This window comes from Poecilia reticulata, linkage group LG6 (assembly GCF_000633615.1).
Source record: "Poecilia reticulata strain Guanapo linkage group LG6, Guppy_female_1.0+MT, whole genome shotgun sequence".
Lineage (NCBI taxonomy): Eukaryota > Metazoa > Chordata > Actinopteri > Cyprinodontiformes > Poeciliidae > Poecilia > Poecilia reticulata.
The window spans coordinates 6,723,235-6,745,901 of record NC_024336.1 but is presented as its reverse complement, the minus strand read 5'-3'; the positions used below and the strand labels follow the sequence as shown (position 1 = coordinate 6,745,901).

General features: G+C 42.1%; 2 protein-coding genes across 4 annotated transcripts in view; one reads left to right on the top strand and one right to left on the bottom strand.

Moving 5' to 3' along the window:
* prickle1a (prickle homolog 1a) overlaps positions 1-21,319 on the top strand; it is a 29,688-nt gene extending 8,369 nt beyond the window's left edge. Inside the window, exons 1-8 of one of the 2 annotated variants that reach the window (XM_008411014.2) lie at positions 7,729-7,992; positions 12,989-13,190; positions 16,385-16,498; positions 17,263-17,400; positions 18,421-18,624; positions 18,737-18,923; positions 19,010-19,852; positions 19,936-21,319. In XM_008411014.2, coding sequence (XP_008409236.1) covers positions 13,002-13,190; positions 16,385-16,498; positions 17,263-17,400; positions 18,421-18,624; positions 18,737-18,923; positions 19,010-19,852; positions 19,936-20,774 — 2,514 coding nt within the window. In that variant the 5' untranslated portion in view covers positions 7,729-7,992; positions 12,989-13,001 and the 3' untranslated portion in view covers positions 20,775-21,319. Of the gene's footprint in view, positions 1-7,728; positions 7,993-12,988; positions 13,191-16,384; positions 16,499-17,262; positions 17,401-18,420; positions 18,625-18,736; positions 18,924-19,009; positions 19,853-19,935 lie in introns of those variants that run through there. The other variant, XM_008411013.2, reaches the window with a different exon arrangement.
* A 41-nt stretch (positions 21,320-21,360) lies between these two features.
* LOC103465833 (periphilin-1) overlaps positions 21,361-22,667 on the bottom strand; it is a 14,698-nt gene continuing 13,391 nt past the window's right edge. For both annotated transcript variants that reach the window (XM_017305485.1, XM_008411012.1), the window contains exon 10: positions 21,361-22,136. In XM_017305485.1, the coding sequence (XP_017160974.1) occupies positions 21,942-22,136 (195 nt within the window). In that variant the 3' untranslated portion in view covers positions 21,361-21,941. The remainder of the gene's footprint in view (positions 22,137-22,667) is intronic.

Here is a 22,667-nt window from a genome sequence, read left to right as displayed (position 1 = left end):
TCGACAAACAGTTTTCATGTCAACAAAACGTCCCAATCTGAGGTTTGGATATCTGCAGCTCCCCAAGAACCRCAACTGGGKCTCCTGACTGCTTCTCTGGTTAATGACCTCCTTCCCCATGAGTTTACAGTTGTGCCATTTTCTTTCCATTTTCAGATGAATTTGAACAGTGCTCTGTGAGATGTATACAGAGAAAATGTTTTTAATGTAGGGCAGGGGGTGCCCACTGCCAATCCTCAAGATCTACCATCCGATCTACCATCAGTTGCAGAGTGGTAGCTCTCAAGGACTGGATTTTGGCGCCCCTGGTGTAGGGAGTTGTTGCCGGATAGCGTGCAGATGGGTTAATATTGACAAAAGCCACCTGAGGATGTGTCTTGCAGAGCGGCAGGTTGATCCACAGTCTGGGCTCTGTGAGCAACACAGAAAGGAATCATTTGACTACAACAACCTGACAGGAGCTCCTCCTGGAGAGAGGCCAGTTCAGTGATCCAGCTCTTGTTTGCTGTGCTTGCTCTGTCTTCCTGTTACGGGGGCCGGGCTCCCAAAGAAAACAAGAGCAGCGGCACAACAGATGTGTGCATCTGGTTCTGTGTKTCCTGCCTGCAGGAAAACAGACAGTTTTCACATCTCGGGTTTGCATGTTGGACTTTACTTCCTTTGCTTTTCCTAAAAAATAAATRCATACAATCTTTGCATCTGTTTCACGTGAAAGTAGATTAATTTTTAAACTAAAAGTAATCCCTTATCGTAGGTTCCGAGGCTAAATKAAGTTTGTTACTATTAGCTTCCTCGGGGTTAGCAGTCCTAAAAATAACGCACTGATACTGACTGAAACAGACGCATTACATGCATGGCTTCTAAGAATAAACCCAGCTCTGGGAGACTGCTATCCAAGTGATAAGATGGCTAGTTGTACTCCTTTTCCCATTCCACACATGCATGATGCCAACAGATGGATGCAAACCCATTTGCAGAGAGCAGCCAATGAGTAATGTCTGGTTTCTATATCTGATAAACTGACAGAGACCTCCCTGGGTACKTAGGTTGGACCCCAGGACACAGTTTCACATGCACCCTATGCACATGCACAATACTTTGTTTTTCACAAGTGAGTTACTCTATTCTTTTTTTTTTTAAGCACAAATAATTTGCTACGAGAGAAGTACATTTTCGCATTATTGAATTTATTCAAATTCAATTAGCACCGGTTCACAACAAATGTAATGCCGAGACAGTTTAACAGACACGCCCAATTCATATTGAAGACTGCAGAATAGTCCAAAGTCCATTTAAATCAATCCAAGTCATTCCAATGCAACGCAGTCATACAGTAAGATTCAGGATTTAATTACATTAAGTAAAATTTTTTAATTTTGTCTGAGATTTCATGTTCTTCAATGTAAGATCTTCCCTTTTTTAAAAACAAGATCTCACATTGTGCATTTTTCTGGTGACGTCACGTCGGCWGTATGGCGGCTGATTCTTTTCTTTGAGTTCGTTTGTATTTTTTGTTTTGTTTTGAACACTTGGATTATGTTTCTGGAGAAAAAACGACGCAGGTGGAATGACCAGACTTCAATTATCTAAGAACTCAAGTGACGTATAAAAGAACGACACGATGATTCAAAATCAACATTGCTCAAAAGTGTCTCATACAGCATAAAGTTTACTGATTAGCTCACTTTGTACTTTGTGTGATGTCATTGTTCAGCAAAATTAGCATTGTTTTCTTTGTTGCGCTTGTAAAAACGTTGTATTTTGTAATATCTTGCAACTGAAATCTGTTCTTCAAAAACTCAGCTGCGGTTTTTAGTAATTAGTTCACATGTAGTTGTAAAAAAAACTGATGCGATATGGTTTTGGAAGAAGCCATGGCTTGCATGTTAAGTTAAAAACTCCTACGATGCACTTTGCAATAAAAWGCTGAGAATGCACATAAAAAAAAAACRAAAAAAAGATGATTCAAAAAAGACAGCTTAAAGGTTGTGAAAGAAATATATCAACTCATGCAACTTAGGCCAACAAGACTGTAGATTAGTGCCAAAAGTATATGACATAATCCAACAATATTTTCATCTTTGAAAAGAAAAAAAAAAAGTCTYGTCTGAATTAAAGATCCATTTGGATTTCTGGACTTTTATTACGAGTCACACGTGGAGGTGAAAGGGTCAAGAGCATTGGATCAACGGAAAAGCYTACAGGGGGAATCACAGGGTCTCTCCTCTGCTCTTTATCCTTCTTTACTGCCACCTTAATGACTTAAATTGTGTCAATTAAGCAGAGCAGGAAAGAAGMATCCCTGCTCGCAGTTGTCAGAGTCCTTCTATGTTCTGGCACTGGAGCATGTGTTTAATTAGAACTCTTTAAAAAGACTGTAACAGAGCGTTCCTTCAGGAATGTTAATGATTAGTGGGATCCTGACTGAGCAGCTCTTAAATGTCTGAGTATTGTCGGATTCCTTGGATTGCTTTTTGGAGTCATCCAGTTCAGGAAAGTGCTTCCACATGTTGGAAATTCACAATCTTTTTTTTCTTACTTTTTCTGCTTTACTTAAAACTAGATTGTTCCTCCCAACAAATGATTCTCCTGTGGAACTCACACCCAGGTATTCCCTGTTTYGATATGCAGCCATAGTTGGTTTGCAAGTTACGCAAGCCCAGGGCTGGATGCTCACAGGAAATGGTTGTGTTTAAGGATAGACTGTTCAATCATTTAAGCAGGGGTCAGGGAAGAAGGGAAAAAAAATCCAGATGTGTGTGAATCACTGAGGCTTGAACTTCAGCAAGAAGATATTAAACCTAAATACAGACACTCGAGGTAATTGGAGATTTAACAAAAAGAAAGAGAGCTGGTTGAGCATATTGTTTGAGCWCCTAATGTCCCCTTTTGTACATTTATGTCCATATACATCCCAGTTTGTCCATGGAGACCACACATTCTGCCAATCCCATGCTTTTGTCAATGCAACTGTGTGATGTTAAGACCAGCCCATTCATCCAGCGACTGCTTTGTGGGTAGACAGCCACAGGCTTTTGTTGAGTTGTAGYATCCTCAAATAAAAGGGCTTCCTCCGTTTAACATCCCCAGGAGCAGTGTTGCTCCACTTCTCATTGTTCCCAATGAGCTCCAGGTTTTACAACTAGGTGAATGGGTGTCAAATCAAGAGTGAAATATGACCCGTCGCAATAGAGACATAGATTGGACAATAGAGTACAAATAACACGATCAAGAGCCTTTTTTTTTTTACACCGTTAAAACTGCAGGGTTATAAAAACAAACAGTTTGATTATTTTGCTAAACCCGCCGTTGGGTCAAATATTGATTGAGTCATGGACTTGACCCATGTATGCTGGGTAAGGTTTATATTCTGGAAGTATTCAGTTGTTTTAATTGTATAAATATGTATTAAAGAGTGAAATATGTAACACCATGGGTGAAAAATGAAATCCTTTTTATTTTTAATCGAGATAACTGATAGGCAACAACACACTGTATAAACAGAGCTTTGTTGTAATGTACGTTTTGCTAACAAACATTYAGGATTAATATATAATGATACAGACAACGTTTTCTGTCTACGTGCAGCTAACAAGCAGTTCTTCTATCACAGCGTAAATGTTTAAGCTTGTGCTATGCAGCAGTTAAAAACCTAATGTGATCTCATTATGTTACTTACCAGACACATTGTGTCATTTTACAGCACAAACAAATATGTGCTACCTCCARTTGTTATGAAAGTGCTGTATGTAATAGCTAAAAGAAATTTGACTCTGTGTCATCTGACACCTGGAAATTGGCCTCTGTCTCTTTAAATAACTTTGTATCTTTTCCGACGTTCCTCCTAAAGTTCGTAATCAGAACAATACCACATGATGTCGTTTGCAACCGTTCTTCTTAGGGACATTGTGGGTTTTGTATAATAAGCTCAACAGATGCACAGTTCCACCAGRTGTTAGCTTGTGGAAACATTGGTGTCATCATTTATTTGTGACTCAGTGAATGTCATGTTTTTTTATTTATTTATTTTATTTTTATTTTATTATTTTTCTCTTATTTTGTTTTTTACCTTTTTTATGGACCTTTTTGGTCTAGAATAAAGATTGATTGATTGATTGATTAGCTAACTGGTGTTGCCGCTAGTCTGGTGGAGCTGTGTTGGTGAGGCACAGGGGCCRGGTGCCATGTGGGAACACGGTTAGAGGCTGATGGTTCTGGGTGGAGTTTTGAGTGAATAGGAGGCCTATTGGATGAGCAAGCGTTAAGGCAACCCACAAGAAACTCAAGGATTCATTTCTCAGTAGCCAAGGGTCCAGACCCTCTGTATGACAAAGTGTACAGACGGTCTATTTTCATAATATCCTGCAATATCCTAAGTCTATATTTTGCTCCATTTGCTGTTTTCCTGCCGCCTTATTGACTGAAATTGTGTCCACTCAGCGAACGAAGCATGTTTACACTGATAAAAYATAAATAAATGAGACATTGCTTATTTTTTGTTGCCTTTATGACTGGTTCTTCTGGTCATGCAGCTGTCAGCAGGTGTGAATGCTGAACTACCACCTGGTTGCAATAACTACCTGGGAGGTGAACAGTAAATGTTACTTTAAGTGAAAAGGCTGGTTCTCTGTTGTAAAGTCACTAACACAATCCACTGACATTCATATTTTCATTGTGTAGTTCAAAATAGCTGTTTGTGAAAATAAAGAGGCTTCTTCAGGCTTTTATCTTTTTAATCCAATCAGGAATCACAATTTTCAACCTGATGTTTTGTTGAAACCACCAAACTTCTAACCTGTCAGCATAATCCCCATGTGTATGTTCAAGAAATACATCGGTTGGGTGGAGGGAGGACACATGTTGCTACCTWTTAGTGATCCAATAAATCCTGAGTTCTATATTTAATTTAGACATTTTTCAACGCGGGACTCAGGAGAAGTGCATTAACTTTTGGATCCGCATCAAGTGAGTCAGTATTTGTCTGTGACTCTTAATGCTCTTATGCCTCTTCTGAGAAACTCTAAGACCAGATTTAGGCTCCCCCCCCACCCCCAGCTGCCTTCAGTGTCAGAGTACAACAGTTAAAAGGGGTTATATGAGGGTTACAGGGCTAACAAGACCACAGTCTGACCTGAGTTTGTCAGCGCCAATCTAGCTAAGTCAACATCAATGCACCGACTGCTCCACCAGTTGACCTTTTCCTCCCTTTTTCACAGCGTAAAAAGGAATTGTTGTTACAGTAGGGTGATAGGCTTTTATTGGGGTTTATAGCTGATGCTTTTGTTGGGCCTGTGTCCTRCTCATACCCATTGGCGAGTCATTCAAACCTTGAGAATGCCCAATGGTTTATAGGCGGYTCACACACCAGTGAGAACTTTTTTGGGGGCGGCACTCGTCAATGACTGTAAGTTGGGAGCTGACCTTCTCTTCGCCCTCTTCAGAATCCCAATTTATGACACACCTTTAGAACGAAAAGTTCCCAAATCTAAACTGATTGTCAATGCAACATTGGAATATAGCCACACAGTGAGCTTTGGCTTTGACCAGGTCTTGCTCGTTTTTTTTTTGTTTTGTGTTTTTTTTATAGGTCAGTGTCTTCTAAGACATGTTGAAACTGGAGAAGAATGCAGCTTCATCGGTTTGTGTTGGGTTTGATGATCATCATCCTCAGCCTTTTGTTGTTGGGGCATGCTGGTGTCAGACCTCCTTCGCTTTTAGCAAAGGGCATATTATGCTCTCCTTTTACAGCGGTGAGATGAGGTGCAGACCAGGTGTGAGATGAGGTTCGGGTCGTTGTAGCTATGGCTGAGGGGAATGGGCCATAAAGCCCCGAGGCCACAGATTTATGGGTCATCTGCTGCTCTCTAAGGTCAAAGTTCAGGGATGCAAGACGTGTCCAGTTTTCTGTTGTCCAACTACCCAAGGTGAACCTTGAACCAGCTATGTACCTCACAGTATCGAGTGGTTTGATCGCAGAGGGAAATGAAGCGTTGGTATTCTTTTACAGATTCTTGTAAGGGTCTTTAAATAGATGCCCAGATTTTAGTTCACTGCTAACATCCCAACATTTAGCACTAGGTTTGTGGTAGGCACTTTAAAAGCTACTTTGCTAAAAAAAAAAAAAAAACCTGCTGATCTAAAACCACTGGCTTTTGAAGCTTATTACATGTCAGCAGCATTTTACTATAAGAAATAACTGCTGTTGATGTTGCTCTGCAACTCTTGGGTAAATAGGCTGGTCGATTTAGCATTGCATTCTGTAAATGTTGCCTATGGGGGCATGCATTGTGTCAGTTCTTCTCTCAAAGACTTGCTAATAGAGCAGGTGCTGGGTCTTTCTGACCAACACAAAAGGCTCAAGTTTGTTTCCAAAGGGTGGCTTTCTTCTCTAGCCTTGGCTGCTGCAATGGCTTTGTCCACATGCCCATACAGCGCAAGAGTGCATTCTATTCTTCTACACCTGTCATCATCATGCAGTTTGCTCAGCCGAATTCTTCAATTTGAGATAGAAGTTTTATTGCGAGGAAGATTGGCAAAAGTGAGAATTGTGGTGCGCCGTCAGAAGCAGACAGTAAAACACAGAAGCTGCTGTTTCATCCTTTGTAGCTCACATTTWTTTTGCCTTATTTGGTTCAGCAAATACAGAAAAGTGTGAACATCTCAAAGAACCTTCAGTAGATATTTTGCTGCAGTCAAACGCATTGCAAAAGTCGCATCGTCTAGTCCTCGTGAACGAATACGTTTGGTTCAGTGTTCGTGAATACTCACTSTCAGAAGTTACAGAARATGGAGAGGGAAATGGGGTTACATCTGGAATACTAGATCCAGATATCAATCCTTAACAAAAGTGCCCCCAGAGACAATAGAAGRCATAATTCAGTTTCCAGTCTAAATGTGAGTTCAAACGTGATGGGTTATTTGGACATTTATCAAGAGAGCCAAAGGAAATCAGAAGAAAGGCTATTTGCAGTAGCTTGTAGACTTAACAAACCTGTTCCCTACAGAGGGAGGGAGGGTTGGCCCTCGGWAGGGCCCTACAGAGGAGAGGGTGGTTTATGGAGTTTCTGATTTTCCTCCAGAGGGGAAAGTGAGGCAGAGGTCAGCCTTTATCCCTTGCGGGGGAGTCTAACTTGACGGGTGGAAGTGTACATTTCATGGACCATGTCTAGTGTTAACAGCTGGAGTTGGTATAAGACGCAGCTGAAAGTGGGAGCTTCGGTAGCAGGATAAATGAAAACATTTAATAATTTTCATCTGGCCCATCACTCATCAGACTGTGAGTCAGCAAACGCCACCCGCTCACTCGGTGACACTGCAGCGCGAGAGGCAGGAAAGACAAACCGCCAGATTAACCAAAACCCAACTCTGACATTCAATTGCAATAGTGAGCGAGGAGCGAAGAATGTCATGTGAAAGCAGTTGTGGCTTCGAAGCGGTTATGGTGGTAAAATGAGCTCAGCCATCGTCGATGTGCTACTTTCAAGATCTGTTCCTGTGAGCTCTGCCGGTGTTTCTAATTTGCGAGCGTAAAGTTGGAGACGCGAGGGGGAGGGTTTGCTGAAGGGGAGAGAGAGGGAGAGAGACAACTTGTTCTGCCACRCTCTGCCTTGACTGGCTGCTGTGAGGGTGAGGGGCCGGGCCGGGGTTCAGGAGGCTGGGAAGGAGGTGGAAAAGGCGGAGGAAAAGTGATGGCTCAGAGAGAGAGGGAGAGAAGAGTGGGGTGACCATCTGGTTGGGCTTATTATGTACACACACATGGACACGCAAACACCACCTCTCCCCCGTTTACTCAGACATCTCCCTCACTTCTTACAGTCTGAGCTGAGACATGGGCTGCTGTTACACTGACAGCTCTGGCAGATTTGTCCTGGACTCAGAACTCACAGGATCTTGCATAGCTATGGACCCTAGAGGCTGGAAGAGAATCTAGGACTGGATGCTGGTGATTAGATCTGTTTCCTGAGTACCTAGTGAGAGTCGGCATACCCTGAGGTAAGAACCACTGGAAAGTGACAGAAGATGTTAGCTGGTTTCGAAGTCCTCGTAGACATTTGATGAGGTGCAAATGTTAATAGTGTTGCTTTGCTTGAAGTTTGTTGTCTACATTCACAAGTTGTACTGTTTGAAGAGKTCATCTTAAACTGAACCCTGGAATGTAACATATGAGGCCCTGGTGATTTTTATTTATTTTTTGTTACAGTTAGTAGTCTAATACTTGTAAATCCTCATGTAAACATCATTCCCATTGATTTTGTTCTGGTAAAATGTACCGTCGGGCACTAAAGTAGGGTACCCTTACTGTCTGCAAGCTCTCCGTGAGACTTTAACATGTACATTGCATGTCAACGCTGCAAATGAACACGCTTAAYGAAGGTTCTTATTTCATGGTTTCATGAGCATCAGTTTGTTTACTCATGTCAGGGATATAAAGATCCTTCAGTAACAAGTTGGGGATTTAACTGGGATCTGCTTAAATACACAGAAGTGACTACTGGTTCACACAAGGGTGCAGCTGTTTAACAGATCACTTCTTGCCCTTAACGTATTATGCTTTATGTTTTTAACAACTAGGAGCAAACTGTGCGCCAAAGGTTGACAGACTCGCCTTTGAAAGAACGTGCGTGTGCAAGGAAACGATTAATGCGCCGCATATTTTTTCTATCTTGTCTGACATGAAAAATAAACTCATTTTTCTGAGCTGAAGCTCGAGCAGTCAGGCGCACAGAGGAGAGATTCTTGTTTTCCTCTCCAGTTAGAGTTAGATCTGCATCGCTGAGGCAGCAGAGGCCAAGTTAAACATGCTAGGTGAGTGCAAAGTGACAGAGGGAGAACTGTGCTGGGCTGTGTGCGTGTCCATCACCCACTTCCTAAAGGAACATAGACAGTAATTCAGACCAGAAGCTGCTTCACTCTCTTAAGGGTTGTAAATCTAAAAGYTCCAAGGATTTGGGTTTTAGGTGGCTCTAGCTCAAGTGCTGTTGAATCCTCCAAAAAAAATGTCACTTTGTCCGTTTTTTTATTATTCAGTTTCTCTGCAGTCCTTTGAGAGTTTGTATCCCACAAAGCGATAAATAACTTGACCGGTGCAGTTTGACTTATACTGAGGGTTACAGAGCTAACCCTCAGTATAAGGAATCAGGCAGCACAGTGAGGTACCAATCCTCCACAGCGTCCAAAACATGCAAAGAGGTCATTTCGTTCCCCAGTAAATCATTATTGCACTCATTCACTTACCAAGCCCCCACTAATGTAAAATCTCTTGGAMTATAAGGTTCATTGTAGAATACAAGCCTTCTTTCATGCTTTACATAACTTGTTGGTTGSTTACTGCCAGATCTGCGTTGGCTGAAGSCAAGAATCTTTCACCTAGCCAAAATTCAACTTCCTCCCCCTTTGTTGAGAAACGACATTAACATTTTCATTCATGTTCGTCGCCCTGTTTCAGTGTCAGTCTGATYGCACCGCCCACCGCCCTCCGGCCCTTACGTGGGCAGATCAGTCAGATATGCAAGGCCTCCGAACTCCCCAAAGCCATGTTAACAAGCACCTTTACAAAAGAGTGAGAGGACTGTTAAACATTCGGGACTGCAGGGGTCTGGAAAGTGTGGGAGGAGGGCAGGGAYGGAAGGACAGGGGCCAATGGGAGGGAATTTAAAAAAGTACAATCACAAACCATGGATCCCTTGTCTGGAGCCGAATTCTGAAAGACCTCCRCAAGTGATGAGTCGGTGAAAGCCTCTTAAAGTTTGCTGGCTCAGTGCTTCTCTTATTGATGATGGAAAAGGAAGTGTTCTGGGCAAAGTCAAAGGAAATGAGCTGGAGGACATCTTAAAGAAGAATTAACATGTGAGCAGATGTGACCATTTAAGAAGAAGAAGAAAAAAAAGCTTTGAGGTGCATACATCTGCTTGAGAACTTGGCTAAAGTTCAAGYTTCACATTCCTGCGATTCAGGTCCAACTGTGTGAACCAGGCTCGCCGATACTTGGCMGACGTTTGAAAGCAAGAGTTTGTAAAGCTGTGAGCACGGCTYGGTCCTAGGGAGATCCTCCCCTATAGTCACACATGTTCCACACGAAACCCAAGCTGCTCTCGAGCAAGGCCGCATTTTTGCAGGTTATTTTGGTCTCATTTGCAAGTCAATAGATTCGACTAGAACAAGAGAGTGTCTCATTTCTTGACCCGCTACCTCAGCTGAAGACAGGTTATCTCTCATTTTTTTCTGTCACACTTTCCCCCCCCCCCCCCCAAAAAAAAAGACGTAATTGAAACCAAACAAACTCTTGACTGAGCCACCAGGTTCAGTCACAAAGGTGCTATTGTTGAGAACATCAGAGACGTTTTATTGGGACGTGTTATGACAAAAATCCGCCTGACCCGAAACCCTCRGGGCACAGTGCAGTTCCAAACGAATCCGCAGCCACCGCCATCCRTCACACTCGGAGCTGAAAGAGAATCAGATAGCACAGAGGCCACCGTGGCTGACTTGTTCTTGGGGACGATAAGCTGATCTGGATGGTCAGTTACTGTCTGGACTGTCTCGACACTGTCACAGCTCACAGAGAGGCCTGTTCCAATGCRTCTGCACACCTGCATCCATGTGTGCATTCCCTCTGCGAGAAGYWGCCAGACATATAGATATATCACTCTTGGAAAGAGAGCACAGATTTTAGGCCCTTTAACTGTGTTCAAAGGTTGTGCTCGACTGCATCTGGTTTTCTCAGCTGTCTCTCTGTGGCCCTCTGTGCCCTGGCCAGCCACAGGGGGTTTGGGGGGTTTGGGGGGGTTGAGGGAGGTACGCGTAAAAGGGGGTTGTGAAGCAAAGACCAGCTTKCTGGATCCTGGTTGGAATTCCAATTTGATCTCAGCTAGAAACCCTCAGCCTGTGAGAAATGACCACAACTGGACACACACTCATTGTAGCCATGCTTACTCAGTTCCAAAATGTCTGACTAACAATGAACTACGTCTGACCTCCAAAAACACACAAGTTGGCCCAGTTCAGGGTTCCACGATGACCTTAAGAGTGAGAGTTGAGTGTGCACAGATATTTGCTGTAAGGACCTCAGTGTTTGCCTTGTAAAGCACTTTGAATTGCCTTGTTGCTGAAAATGTGCTAAATAAATAAAATTACCTTACTGTAATAGGCAACATGCAGTGTTTCTTACCCAGCTCTTACTGGTTCCTATTGCAATTAGAACAGACTCAGATCGAACACGACCCTGAACAGTAGGATTTAGAAAACTGCTGTTTGAGGTATAAATAGGCCATCTTGCTGTAACATTAATAATAATAATAATAAAAATAATAATAATAATAATAATAATAATAATAATAATAATAATAATAATAATCACAAATTCAAAAGTAAATATCGCAGAAATCTGTTTCTGTAATGAGCCTTTTACTATTGATTGGTGTGTTGGCACATTCAATTAGTGGCTGTAAACAAGCAAATGAAAATCTGATGCAGACGCATTAAACAGTTTGAGTCCTCAAGCTTCCCCTTGATTAATCTACACCCTGAGCAGTGAGATATGTCTGCCAATTAAAAAACTGCCAGTACTAAGATTAACATATTAGTTTAAAGTTGTTATTCTGTGCTGGACTTTGAAGATTAAGTTTCTTCATTGAGTTTACTGTGTAAGTCCCCCCCACCCCCCAACACGTCTTTTTAGCTGTTGATCTAAAGAAAAGTTACCAACTGAATTTACCACACTGGTCAATTCTTTGATCTTTTTGCTATACGTCTTTCCCTGGTTGTGTGCTGTTAGCATAAATCCACTCCGACCCTCCCGATCCCAGCAGCTACACCTGTCTGGCACATCTTTGTTCAACTGAAAGATAAGAGGAATGATCAGACACTCACTGCAGCAGGTTGGAAAACAAACGGGTCAAAGAGAAAAGGGAGATGAAGGGACAGAAGCAGGGCTGTGTATATTTCCCATATGGTGGGCCTGTTTTAAGGCAAGGGTGGTGTTTATACAGACCTCCAACTCAACTGATCAGGCCGGCTTCAGATCCCAGGTGGCGGCCCCATTTGGGACAAAAAGAAAGACGTAGAATTTCAGCCACAAAGCCCCCATGTGAACCTGTACTACGTCAGTGATTAAAATTTCAAAAATGCACAACTTGTTTTTTTAAATAAATGTTTCAACTAAAGTATGTAGCTCTTTCTGTATCTTCATTTTRCATAAATCTGGATTAGCAAGACCCAAGAGGCTAAAGCTAACAGTGACTTTTAGATCAGACCACAGTAGAYTTCTACTCTCTATAGCTTCGGTCTCAAACAGGTCAAACGGTGATTGATGCGGATGTTGTGCTGCAGACCGTTAAACCGTCGTCATTTTTGCATTGCACGGTTATTTACTCAGAAGCTGGTGATTACAGTACTTAGATGGAAAACAGAGGTAGGTGGCGGTGCACCACCCTTACTGTGTGAGACGCTTATATACAATGGAAAAATATACAGTGGAACACGTGATGCATTTCTAGTCAGAGTATCGGTTTGATATAATTACAGTGATGTGAAAATCTAAAATATTGACGCAGTCTTGTTGAATGCTGMTTTATAGAATTTTTTCAAATACTTGAATGTTTTATTTCAGCATACATTTGAATACTGTTGGATATTGTTACTATGATGAGATTTGGTGATTGACCCATCAGGATTTTGGAATTTTCTAATTGTCTCTCCATCCACAAAAGCCACACGAGAACCCCATATGTTACGCTGCCACCACAATAGCTGTGACAGGGTGTAGTCATCTTTATGACCATCTTTATGAAGTTAGACTTGTCGACAGAAGTGAGCCAAGAAAAGATACTATAATGGGCTATGRGGGAAAGCCGTGACCCTGATTATAGACTCGATGAGTGTGATTCAGCTGGTTAACATACAACCCAAAGGAACCTAATTAGATGCATGAGGAAAGTACAGTCTTCACATCTAACCTCTAGATCTTCTTTCCCTTTCMATGTCTCTTCAGTGAACAGAGTCTAATGAGCCTGGCAAGTGCAGCYGGACCAGCTGTCCACCTCCAACTTGGGAAACAGCAGAGGGACTTTATGATGGACCAGAAAGTCAGTAAGCTAACCTCTGGCTTTCAGCGCAGCTCTACGTCTGACGATGACTCGGGCTGTGCACTGGAGGAGTATGCCTGGGTGCCACCTGGCCTTCGACCAGAACAGGTAAGGGGAAAATGGCCGATTAGGGATGCTAGGAATGCTTTGTTTTCTTGGCTTAGCAGAAGCTATCTGACCTAGAAGTGAGGCCGCTCTCTGAAGAAGTGACGTCCATTTCTTTACTTAGCAAACCCCGACTTTCTCCGGATTACCACAGTGAATGTTCATCTATCCTCCTGATGGAGAATAAAAAGAACTCTGACCTGATTCTATCTCCCTTTTAGCCCATTTAACTGTCCCAGATAAATGGTTTTCAGCACACTTTGTGAACAACACATAAACTCACAGGAGAATGAGGCCTATGGGATGAACAGCATATTTCACGAAACCCGTTTAGCTCTTTTTTTTTAGACACAGTTTAACAGGCCATYACAGAGAGGCAGAATACGGATAATTGACAAAAAAAATCACCTCAAACTTCAATGGCTTTAAAAAATGTTTTTAAACATCTTAAATGTTTACTTGCATTTGTATTCGGTCGTCTTTATCCTAATACTCCTCAAAACAAACAAACGAAAAGCCCATTAACTAGAAATGAAGAGTTCAAAGTTGAACCTACTAATGCATGGTTGTCCATACAAATGAACAGGCCAACCAAGATTAGCCTCAATCAAAGAAGCAGCATAAATGTGAAGATCTGCTCCTCAGGAAATTGGCCTTCATGGAAGAAGATATAGTTTGCCACAAGCCATGTGAGGGGACACCACAAACATTTTGGAGAAGGTGATCTTTTCAGTTGAGATCAAAACTGAAGCTTTTGACCTACCTGCAAAAAACTGTGTGTGTGGTAAAATAGTGATATCCCATTTCTGCCTTAGTACACTGTCCCCATTGTAAAGCATGGTGGTGGTAACTGAGTTAAGGAGAAAGGTGGATGGAGTGTTCTCCTTAAAGAAAACCTATTAGAGGCTTCACCGTACTTCATAAACTAAAAATGAAGAGTTCAAAGTTGAACCTACCAATACATAGTATTGCATTCTGTTGCAATACATAGTATTGGTAGGTTCAATGGTATTGGTATTAAACCAATACATTGATTCTCTGGGGCAGAGATTCTCTTTCCAGTGGGGCAATGAGCCCAAACATACTGACTGAACTACAATCAAGTTAAATAGTCAATACGTTAGATTGGTTCAGCTAGGCGACCTATTTCAAGACTTGAAAATTGCTGTTAACAGAACATGTCTCTTTAATTTAACTAATCTTGGGTTATTTTGCAAATACAGCAGACTTGGTACCATGATAAAATCCTAGGGTGGTTGTACAAATGATTGACTCAATGGGGCCTAATGCAAATGCAGGGTGTATTTTTCAGGTTTGATTTATGACACAGTTGAAAACCATGTATTATTTTCTCGCTACTTCACTAATTGATTCGTTCTCATAGCATCTCAATAAAAAGGATTCCCGTTTGTGATAGTAATGTGACAAAGTGGGAAAAAGTTCAAGCAGTTTAAAAACTTTTGCAAGGGGAAGACATCTGCTTGAGATTATTAGGGAAACTTGCTGTTTCTGACTGCCAAAGAAGACAACAGGMTTTCTCTTAACAAGTCCTGTTAGTTGTGTCTGCAAGGCAGAACTTGCAGACACAACTTATACATCCCCTACATTGGGATTTTTTCCATGTTTCCCTCTTGCTCCTAATATCCCTTTGTCATCAGACTTATCAAAGCCAATACGTAGAAGCAGTGAGTGGCAGGTGATATGCAACAAAACATCAGAATGCAATCAACGATAGCTCAAAAGCATTTATTATTGGGAAAATGCAGAGGTCAACTGTAATGCCTTTACTGCAGTCAATTGTCTAAATGGGCTTTGCATTAGGGGTCATCACTACAGTCTAGAAACAGATAGGTCTTGGGTGATAACTGACTGTTTGCAAGCCCCAGGGGTGCAGGATGAGGGGTAATAGAGGCATAAAGATGTGCATAATTTACGGTGTTTGAGGAGGAATAGGGGGTGAATGTGAATGTAAACTGCCTCAAAACCCCCCGACGCCCCGAAGCTGCAGGAAGTCCCACAACACACAAAACAGGCACAGCCCACCTCTTTATCTGGCTGATTGTAATAGCCCCTCACTCATAAAGTTTAGATTTCATTGGCCAACCCCAAGGGTCAGCGGCCCAGCATAACAGACTGTTTTTGTCCTGCACAAAAACAGCAAGCTTAGTACTGGCAAATACAACTGTTAAGCCGATCTGACCTGCTGACCTGCTGTGGTTGGTGTAGTTTATGAGGACTGTGATATCTGCAATTGTATAATCATGACTATATGAGGTGTCATATTATGGTAAAATTCCCCAAGAGTCCTTATTCCAGACATTTTAGATTACACTGTCCCATATAGAGTACATCCAGAAAGTATTCACAGCACTTCAACTTTTCCACATCTTACTTTATGGTTTTATTCCAAACTGTATTCATCTCTTTCATCCAAATTCTACACTCAAATACCTCATTATGACAATGTGGGGAAAAAAATTGAGATTTACCAATGATGGAGGCCACTGACCTTATTGGGACCTTCAAAGCAGCAGAAATGTTTTTGTATTCTTCCCAGATTTGTGCCTCAAGCCAATCGTGTCTCAGAGGTTTAGAGACAATCCCTTTCATTTCATGCGTGGTGTTTGCACTCTCACATGCAAACATCAGTTATGGGTCCTCATATAGGCAGGTGTAAATAGACTGAATTTACCACAGGCGGACTCCAGTTAAGCTGTAGAAACAACTCAAGGACGATACAAGTAAGGATGTAACATAACATTCAGAAAAAGGTGAAACACTGTGAATACTTTTCAGATGCACCGTATGTCTTTGATCATCCTTTTCTTGCTCAGACCTTTATGTTTGTTTGATTGATATGTAGTGTATGCGTCTGGTTTGTGTCAGAGTTATATTGCTCTGTCCTATGGTTCTCAAGGTCGGTGTCAGACTCTACTGAGGATTGACAATCAAGWGTAGAATCTTGCGATTCAGAAGAGATAAAACTAAATACGGTTAAAAACTGATAAATCAATCAGTACTAACAAATATATATTTAAAAAGTACTGTATAGGTTAGTGAAGCTATTTGCCTTACTTGATATGCTTACATTCTCAACCAATACTTGGGTCATGAGTCTCTTTTGCTCTTACTTTATAGGTTGGAAGCAGGAACATTTCGGAAACATTGATGTGTTCTATGCCATGATTTGTTTTCAGGTGCAGCTGTATTTCTCCTGTTTACCTGAGGACAAGGTCCCCTATGTGAACAGTCCGGGAGAGAAGTTCAGAATCAAGCAGCTCCTCTACCAGCTGCCACCACACGATAATGAGGTGAGGAATATTGTTTGCAGAGTAAAGAACAGCTTATTCCAACTGCTCGTCTTACGTTTAGCAATTCCGATGATGCCGAACACTATTCCGTCTCACAAGATGCCGACACCCCACCCGGGGGATTTTTGTACCGCAATCTTGAAGGCAGGCAGTGTAGGCACAATGTGACATTTGACTTGATGCCTTTATGATATTTGCTGGAAGCCCGCACCAGCAGGATTCCTGTCATAGCAGTGGTTTTTACAAGGAGCGCTCAGCAGGAGAGAGGGCTGCTGGTTGAAAGAGACTTTATGTGATGCCACCACCGCAGTGGCACCACGGCTCAACTTGGCCGTCTCTCTCCCTTTGTCTTCTACCCTCTTGAATCCACTCTAAACACAGACCTTGTTTGTGTAAACGTCTGCTTTCCCTCTTGTTAGGCCTTTGGGGAACATCAAAAAGACCCATTGTAAAAAATTAGCTTCTCAAACAGGGGCGGTGGGTGGAGATCTGTTGTGGGGTGTAGGAAGGGCAAGCTGGGGTCAACATTTGCTTTTGTTCAGTACACTCTCGTATTCTCTCTTCCCTTTCCCCAAACTGACAAATTTTATTAGGCACCCACATTCCTGCAACACAATATTTCGACAAGCATCAAATAAAAGATCAAATCAGTGCAAAATTTGTATGTCCTTTCGCTTCCAGAATGGGAGAACATGTCAAATTCTGGCTAAAGTCTGATGCATCAAATGGTTTTATTAAACATAACTTATCACCTTCTTTCCCAGGTTCGTTACTGCCAGTCACTCAGCGAGGAAGAGAAGAAGGAGCTGCAGATGTTCAGTCTCCAGAGGAAAAAGGAAGCACTGGGGAGGGGAGCTGTGAAACTGATGCCTCGCAATGTTCAAAATGGCATTTGTGAGCAGGTGAGTCATATTCACTACATGTTTTTATTGATAAAGAAGTTGCTTTGTGATCAAGAATCAAGCCCATACTCATCAAAAATGTCTAAACTCCTATACAGTTTCTTGTTGCAAAATATAAGCATCAAAACTCAAGTCTTGACAGAGATTCTTAATTGGGTGCAAGTTCAGATTTTCAGTGGACTATTTCAACACACAAATATATTATGTATGTTCAGAGTTGTCCGGTAAGAGACACACCTGCTCTAGTCTCAATTTCTTTGCAGTTTCCAACACACTTCCAGTAATGGCACAGCATTTAACTATATTTTCTGTTATGTGGGGCTATGATGAGTTGCCATCAGCACTYGSTACCTTACAAGCAGTAGTATCACCCTTTGAATGCCCTAATTTGGAATACATGGATGTTTGGACTGGAGCCAATTCCAAACCAAATTTCTACCATCTTGAAACAATTCTAATGTAAAACAAAACAAAACAAAAAAATATTTCAATGAACATACAAATGGGATTTAATTAACCCTTTACACTGCAGCGTCGGGCCGGGGGGTGGGGGCCAATGACCGAGGCCAATGACCGGGCCCCTTACTTGTATCACCTGTGCTGCTGGAAACTGTTGGGGGGCGGTTTGGGCTGCGTTTCTCATTTCATTTTTACCCAGGAAGCACATTGGCTAAACCGTGAGTCAAACAGTCACTGGGACTGACTACTATATATTCCATTGAGGGACAGTAACTTTAACATTGCATACACCTTTCTGAACAGGCAAGGGCGCACTTTCTCCGTCTATAATCAGACATTAAAGCGACTTGAAACCATTCCTCCCTGCCTAGCACCTCCAGACCCGGGCACCCATCCGGGCCAGGGGCAGCTGTCCCCCCGGCCCCTCCCATAGCTCCATGCCTGCACTGCATCAATTTTGCCAACGATAGCTTTGGCTTTGCTCTGAATAAGGAAGTTGAAGTACAACTGACATGTAATTCCATATATATTAAAATCAGCCTGTTATGCCTTTGACTGCAGTGTGGTGAGGATATGAATGGCGGGGAAATGGGAGTGTTTGCCTCAAGGGCGAGTCCTGGGCTGTGCTGGCACCCATCATGCTTTGCCTGCTCAACATGCAACGAACTGCTGGTGGATTTGATCTACTTTTACCATGACGGAAAGATCCACTGTGGAAGGCACCATGCTGAGTTGCTCAAACCACGCTGCTCGGCCTGTGACGAGGTACAACTGCAAGAATGATATTCAGTAAAACMYAACTTCAAGTCTTTATTCTGTTGGTAACTACTATTTCTCTCTTTCAATGCATTTGTGTTTTGTTTTTTTCTCACCATAGATCATCTTTGCTGATGAATGCACAGAGGCGGAGGGGCGCCACTGGCATATGAAGCACTTCTCCTGTTTTGAATGTGAGATCATTCTTGGAGGGCAGCGTTACATCATGAAGGACGGTAGACCCTACTGTTGTGGCTGCTTTGAATCGCTCTATGCAGAATATTGTGAGGCCTGTGGAGAACACATTGGTAGGACATCTATTTAACATAAATACACAGATTTACAAAAATTGACGCACTCCACCTTGCTTATGTTCATATTTCCTTCTGTCCAGGTGTTGATCATGCTCAGATGACTTACGATGGACTCCACTGGCACGCCACCGAGAACTGTTTCAGCTGTGGCCAATGCAAGAGTTCTCTCATCGGTTGTCCYTTCCTGCCACACCAGGGTCGCATTTACTGTTCCAAGGCCTGCGCTCTTGGGGAAGACGTCCACGCCTCYGATTCTTCYGACTCTGCCTTCCAGTCAGCGCGTTCACGTGAATCCCGCTGCAGCGTTCGGTTGGGCAAGAGCAGTCGCTCAGCTGACCAATGCAGACAGTCGCTCCTCTTCTCTCCCTCTGTCAACTATAAGTTCCCAGGAATTARTGAAAATGCTGAGGACACYTTGACAAAAATGACTCACTTGAACTTGTCAGATGAGCATTTGTGGAGGGAGCGCGGAGAGGAGGCTGAGGTACCAGAGGACCAGGAGGAGGAGTGGGCTGAACATGAAGACTACATGACCCAGTTATTATTAAAGTTTGGTGATCATGGAATTTTTCAGCAAACTACTGACTCTAGACCCACAGATTTCTGGATAGCTGAAATGGACGTTAAATCCAAGCAGGAGTCATCAAAAAAAAAAGGCTTGGTCAGTAAGAAATACCAGGCCGACATGTACTGGACACAATCACAGGATGGCTTGGGGGACTCTGCGTACGGTAGCCATCCGGGACCAGCAAGCAGCAGGAAAATCCAAGAGCTGGAGCTGGATCAGAGTGCCGGAGGAGGTCTACCTGGAGAGGAGCCACAGTGGTACGCCAACTCTTTGGAGTGCATCACAACTGAGTTCAAGAAAACTGATCAGAGTGCTCGGGACTCCGTGGAGTCTCTTGCTCTCTCCAATATCACTGGTGAGTAGACATAAAAGAAAATGTCTCGACAGACTCCTGTCTTCATCTTGAGACTGTTTGTAATTGGCTTGTCTCTTCTCCAGGGGCTTCGGTATGTGGTGATTATAAAGCAAGGCCTCAAGTGTATTCTCTCCAGGCACTTCATGACTATGAGGCAGAGGACTGTGATAAAACCAGCAACATGGGTACACTCAACTCGTCCATGCTACATAGAAGTGCAAATTCCCTAAAAAGTCTGGAGGAAGATGTTACAGAAGTTGTAGAAGTCCCATTGCAAGAAAGGCCCAAACCTCACGTGCCTGCCCTGAGGAGGGCACGCTCACAGTCTAGGCCCCAGCAAGTCAAGTTCTCAGACGATGTGGTGGACAATGGCCATTATGGCGACCTTCCGTTACGTCAGCCCCCTATGAGTGAACGAACTCGCAGGAGAGTGTACAACTTTGATGACCAGGGGCACAACCTTCAATCTGGTCACCATAGTCACCACCACAGGAGGCGTCGCAGTCGCAAGTCTCGATCTGACAATGCTCTTAATCTGCTACCCAAGGAAAGAGCACCAGTGTGCTACAAGATGGACCATAGAGGCCGTTCGCTTGGACCAAAGGGACACCAAGTTTTCCATGGTCACCTCAATCCAGCAGCCTTGTCGGACTACAGTGTACAGGGCCCGGATAGGGGAAGGTTCTTGGGATTGTACGGCGATGATGATGACTGGTGTTCTACATGTTCTTCTTCATCTTCTGATTCAGAGGAAGAAGGCTTTTTTCTGGGACAGCCTATACCTCAGGCAAGACCACACAGACATTATTACACTGACGACTTGGCCAGCCCCGTTGCAGGCAAGTCTGCTCCTCCTTACGACCAGTGGACCAAGTCCAAAAAGAAAAAAGGACGAAAAGGGAAAAATTGTATAATTTCATAGGCTTTGCTGAGCTTTATGTAATGCTGCCACTCACAAWCGTTTCTTTCATTAATCATTTAAAGTACAATAGCAGTTTGCTTGCTATATATTGCCTCACAGCACTCACTTTACCCAGGTAGTGGTGTTGGACACTATATGTCTGTGGCATTACAAAACAACCAGTAAAGTTATTTTATTGTAATACATATTTATAACACACAATCTAAACAGTGCTAGTGCTTATTTAAAATGATATGGTGATATATAAACTGCTGAATGGAAAATGAGATTACTATTGATGGTCTTTGGAACAARTAGCATAGATCCCAAACTACTGGCAGTTGGTTCGGGACCATTAAATGTGGATTTAATAGCCTGCAACTCTTCAATTGTGTTGCTTCCAGGCTTGCGTGAGTAATTCCAAAGCACTGTGTATATTACACTGCTTCACCAAGGAATGTACCAATGGTTTCATTGTATGGCAACCATTCAACATATACTGTGTCATTGTACAAACCCGAAAATAAGGCCATAATTGATAACGGTAATAAAATATGTCAACATAATGATTTTTGTGCTGTTGCAAGATATATTAAATCTTATAATGTAAAGGAAAAGGGGATTTGTTTATTTCAAAAGTTACAAACTTGAAACAAAAAGAAGAAACTCAACTTCAATTCAGAATCAGACGAAAACACATGAACACTGAAGGATGCTCACATTGCAAGCAGCAATAAAGTTGTACCCTAATTATTGAAGTTAATTGCACTTACAGCTGAACGAGCAAAAACAAGAAAGAAAAGGGGGGGRAAAAATCCTCCTAAAAACCATTATAATACATCATTAAGAAGTTCTGCTAGAACCTGAATGTTATTTCATCTCAAGTAGTTTTGGTAACATAATTCACGRTACAAATACAAGTAAAAGTTCAAAGCTGGTATGGATATGATTTGTTAAAAATAGTTTCTTTTAGATTTGGTTGCTTTCTAATTCATTAATACTGTATGTACTTCAATGTAACATTTTTAGTCATTTACAAAACCTTCCATCTGTAGAATTATGATTAACCGAATATGTGAAAAACATATGAATAAAAGATTAGATTTTTTTTTTTTTTTAGTCCTCAGATTCCCAGCTCATGTCCAAGTGACTTTACATTGTCATTCTTAGCAGCCTGCCATGACCACGTCAGGCTGTCGCTTCCGGCTGCTCCAGGATCTCGTCCAGCTCCACCACGAAGCTTTTAATGGCATCTAGGCAGTGTTGCCGGATCTCCAACAAGTTCTTGTCCAGCGGAGCTTGCAGCAGACCGTCCAAACTGGGCTCTTTGTCTACCAGCATCTTCACCACTGTGCGGAATGTTTCACAGTCCTGCCTGTAATTCTGCACAGAATAAAGAATAAGATTAAGACACGCAAAGTCAATACAGAACAAGAAATGAAGTGACAGTAAAGTTAAATCACAATCTATTGTTTACTTATCAAACCCAATATTAAGTTAAGGTAAAAACTTACTTTGTACGTATCATTACTTTTTTGATAAAATTGGCAACAAAAGCTTTATTATGATCAATGGGCAATATGATCACAGTATTGCACTTTCAGGATTTGCAAAATGAGACGTATAGTATTCCAGAATGTTTTTATATCTAAAGTCCATAATTCTCCACGATAAAAAATGTCTCTGTAAATTTCTGCCTATTTATGAATTATAAAAAACACAAAAATTGTTATGGATCATTAAAAATGGCTTGCTTGATTGATTGAAATGGTTGTCAGATGGACTAAATGAAATATGGGTGGATGGTTCAGTGGCTGGGTGAACAAAGACAGATGGATGGATAGATGGAAAGATGAATGATAGTGAACAGATGGAAAAACAAATGGACAGATGGATGGATAAGTCTTCTGTGTG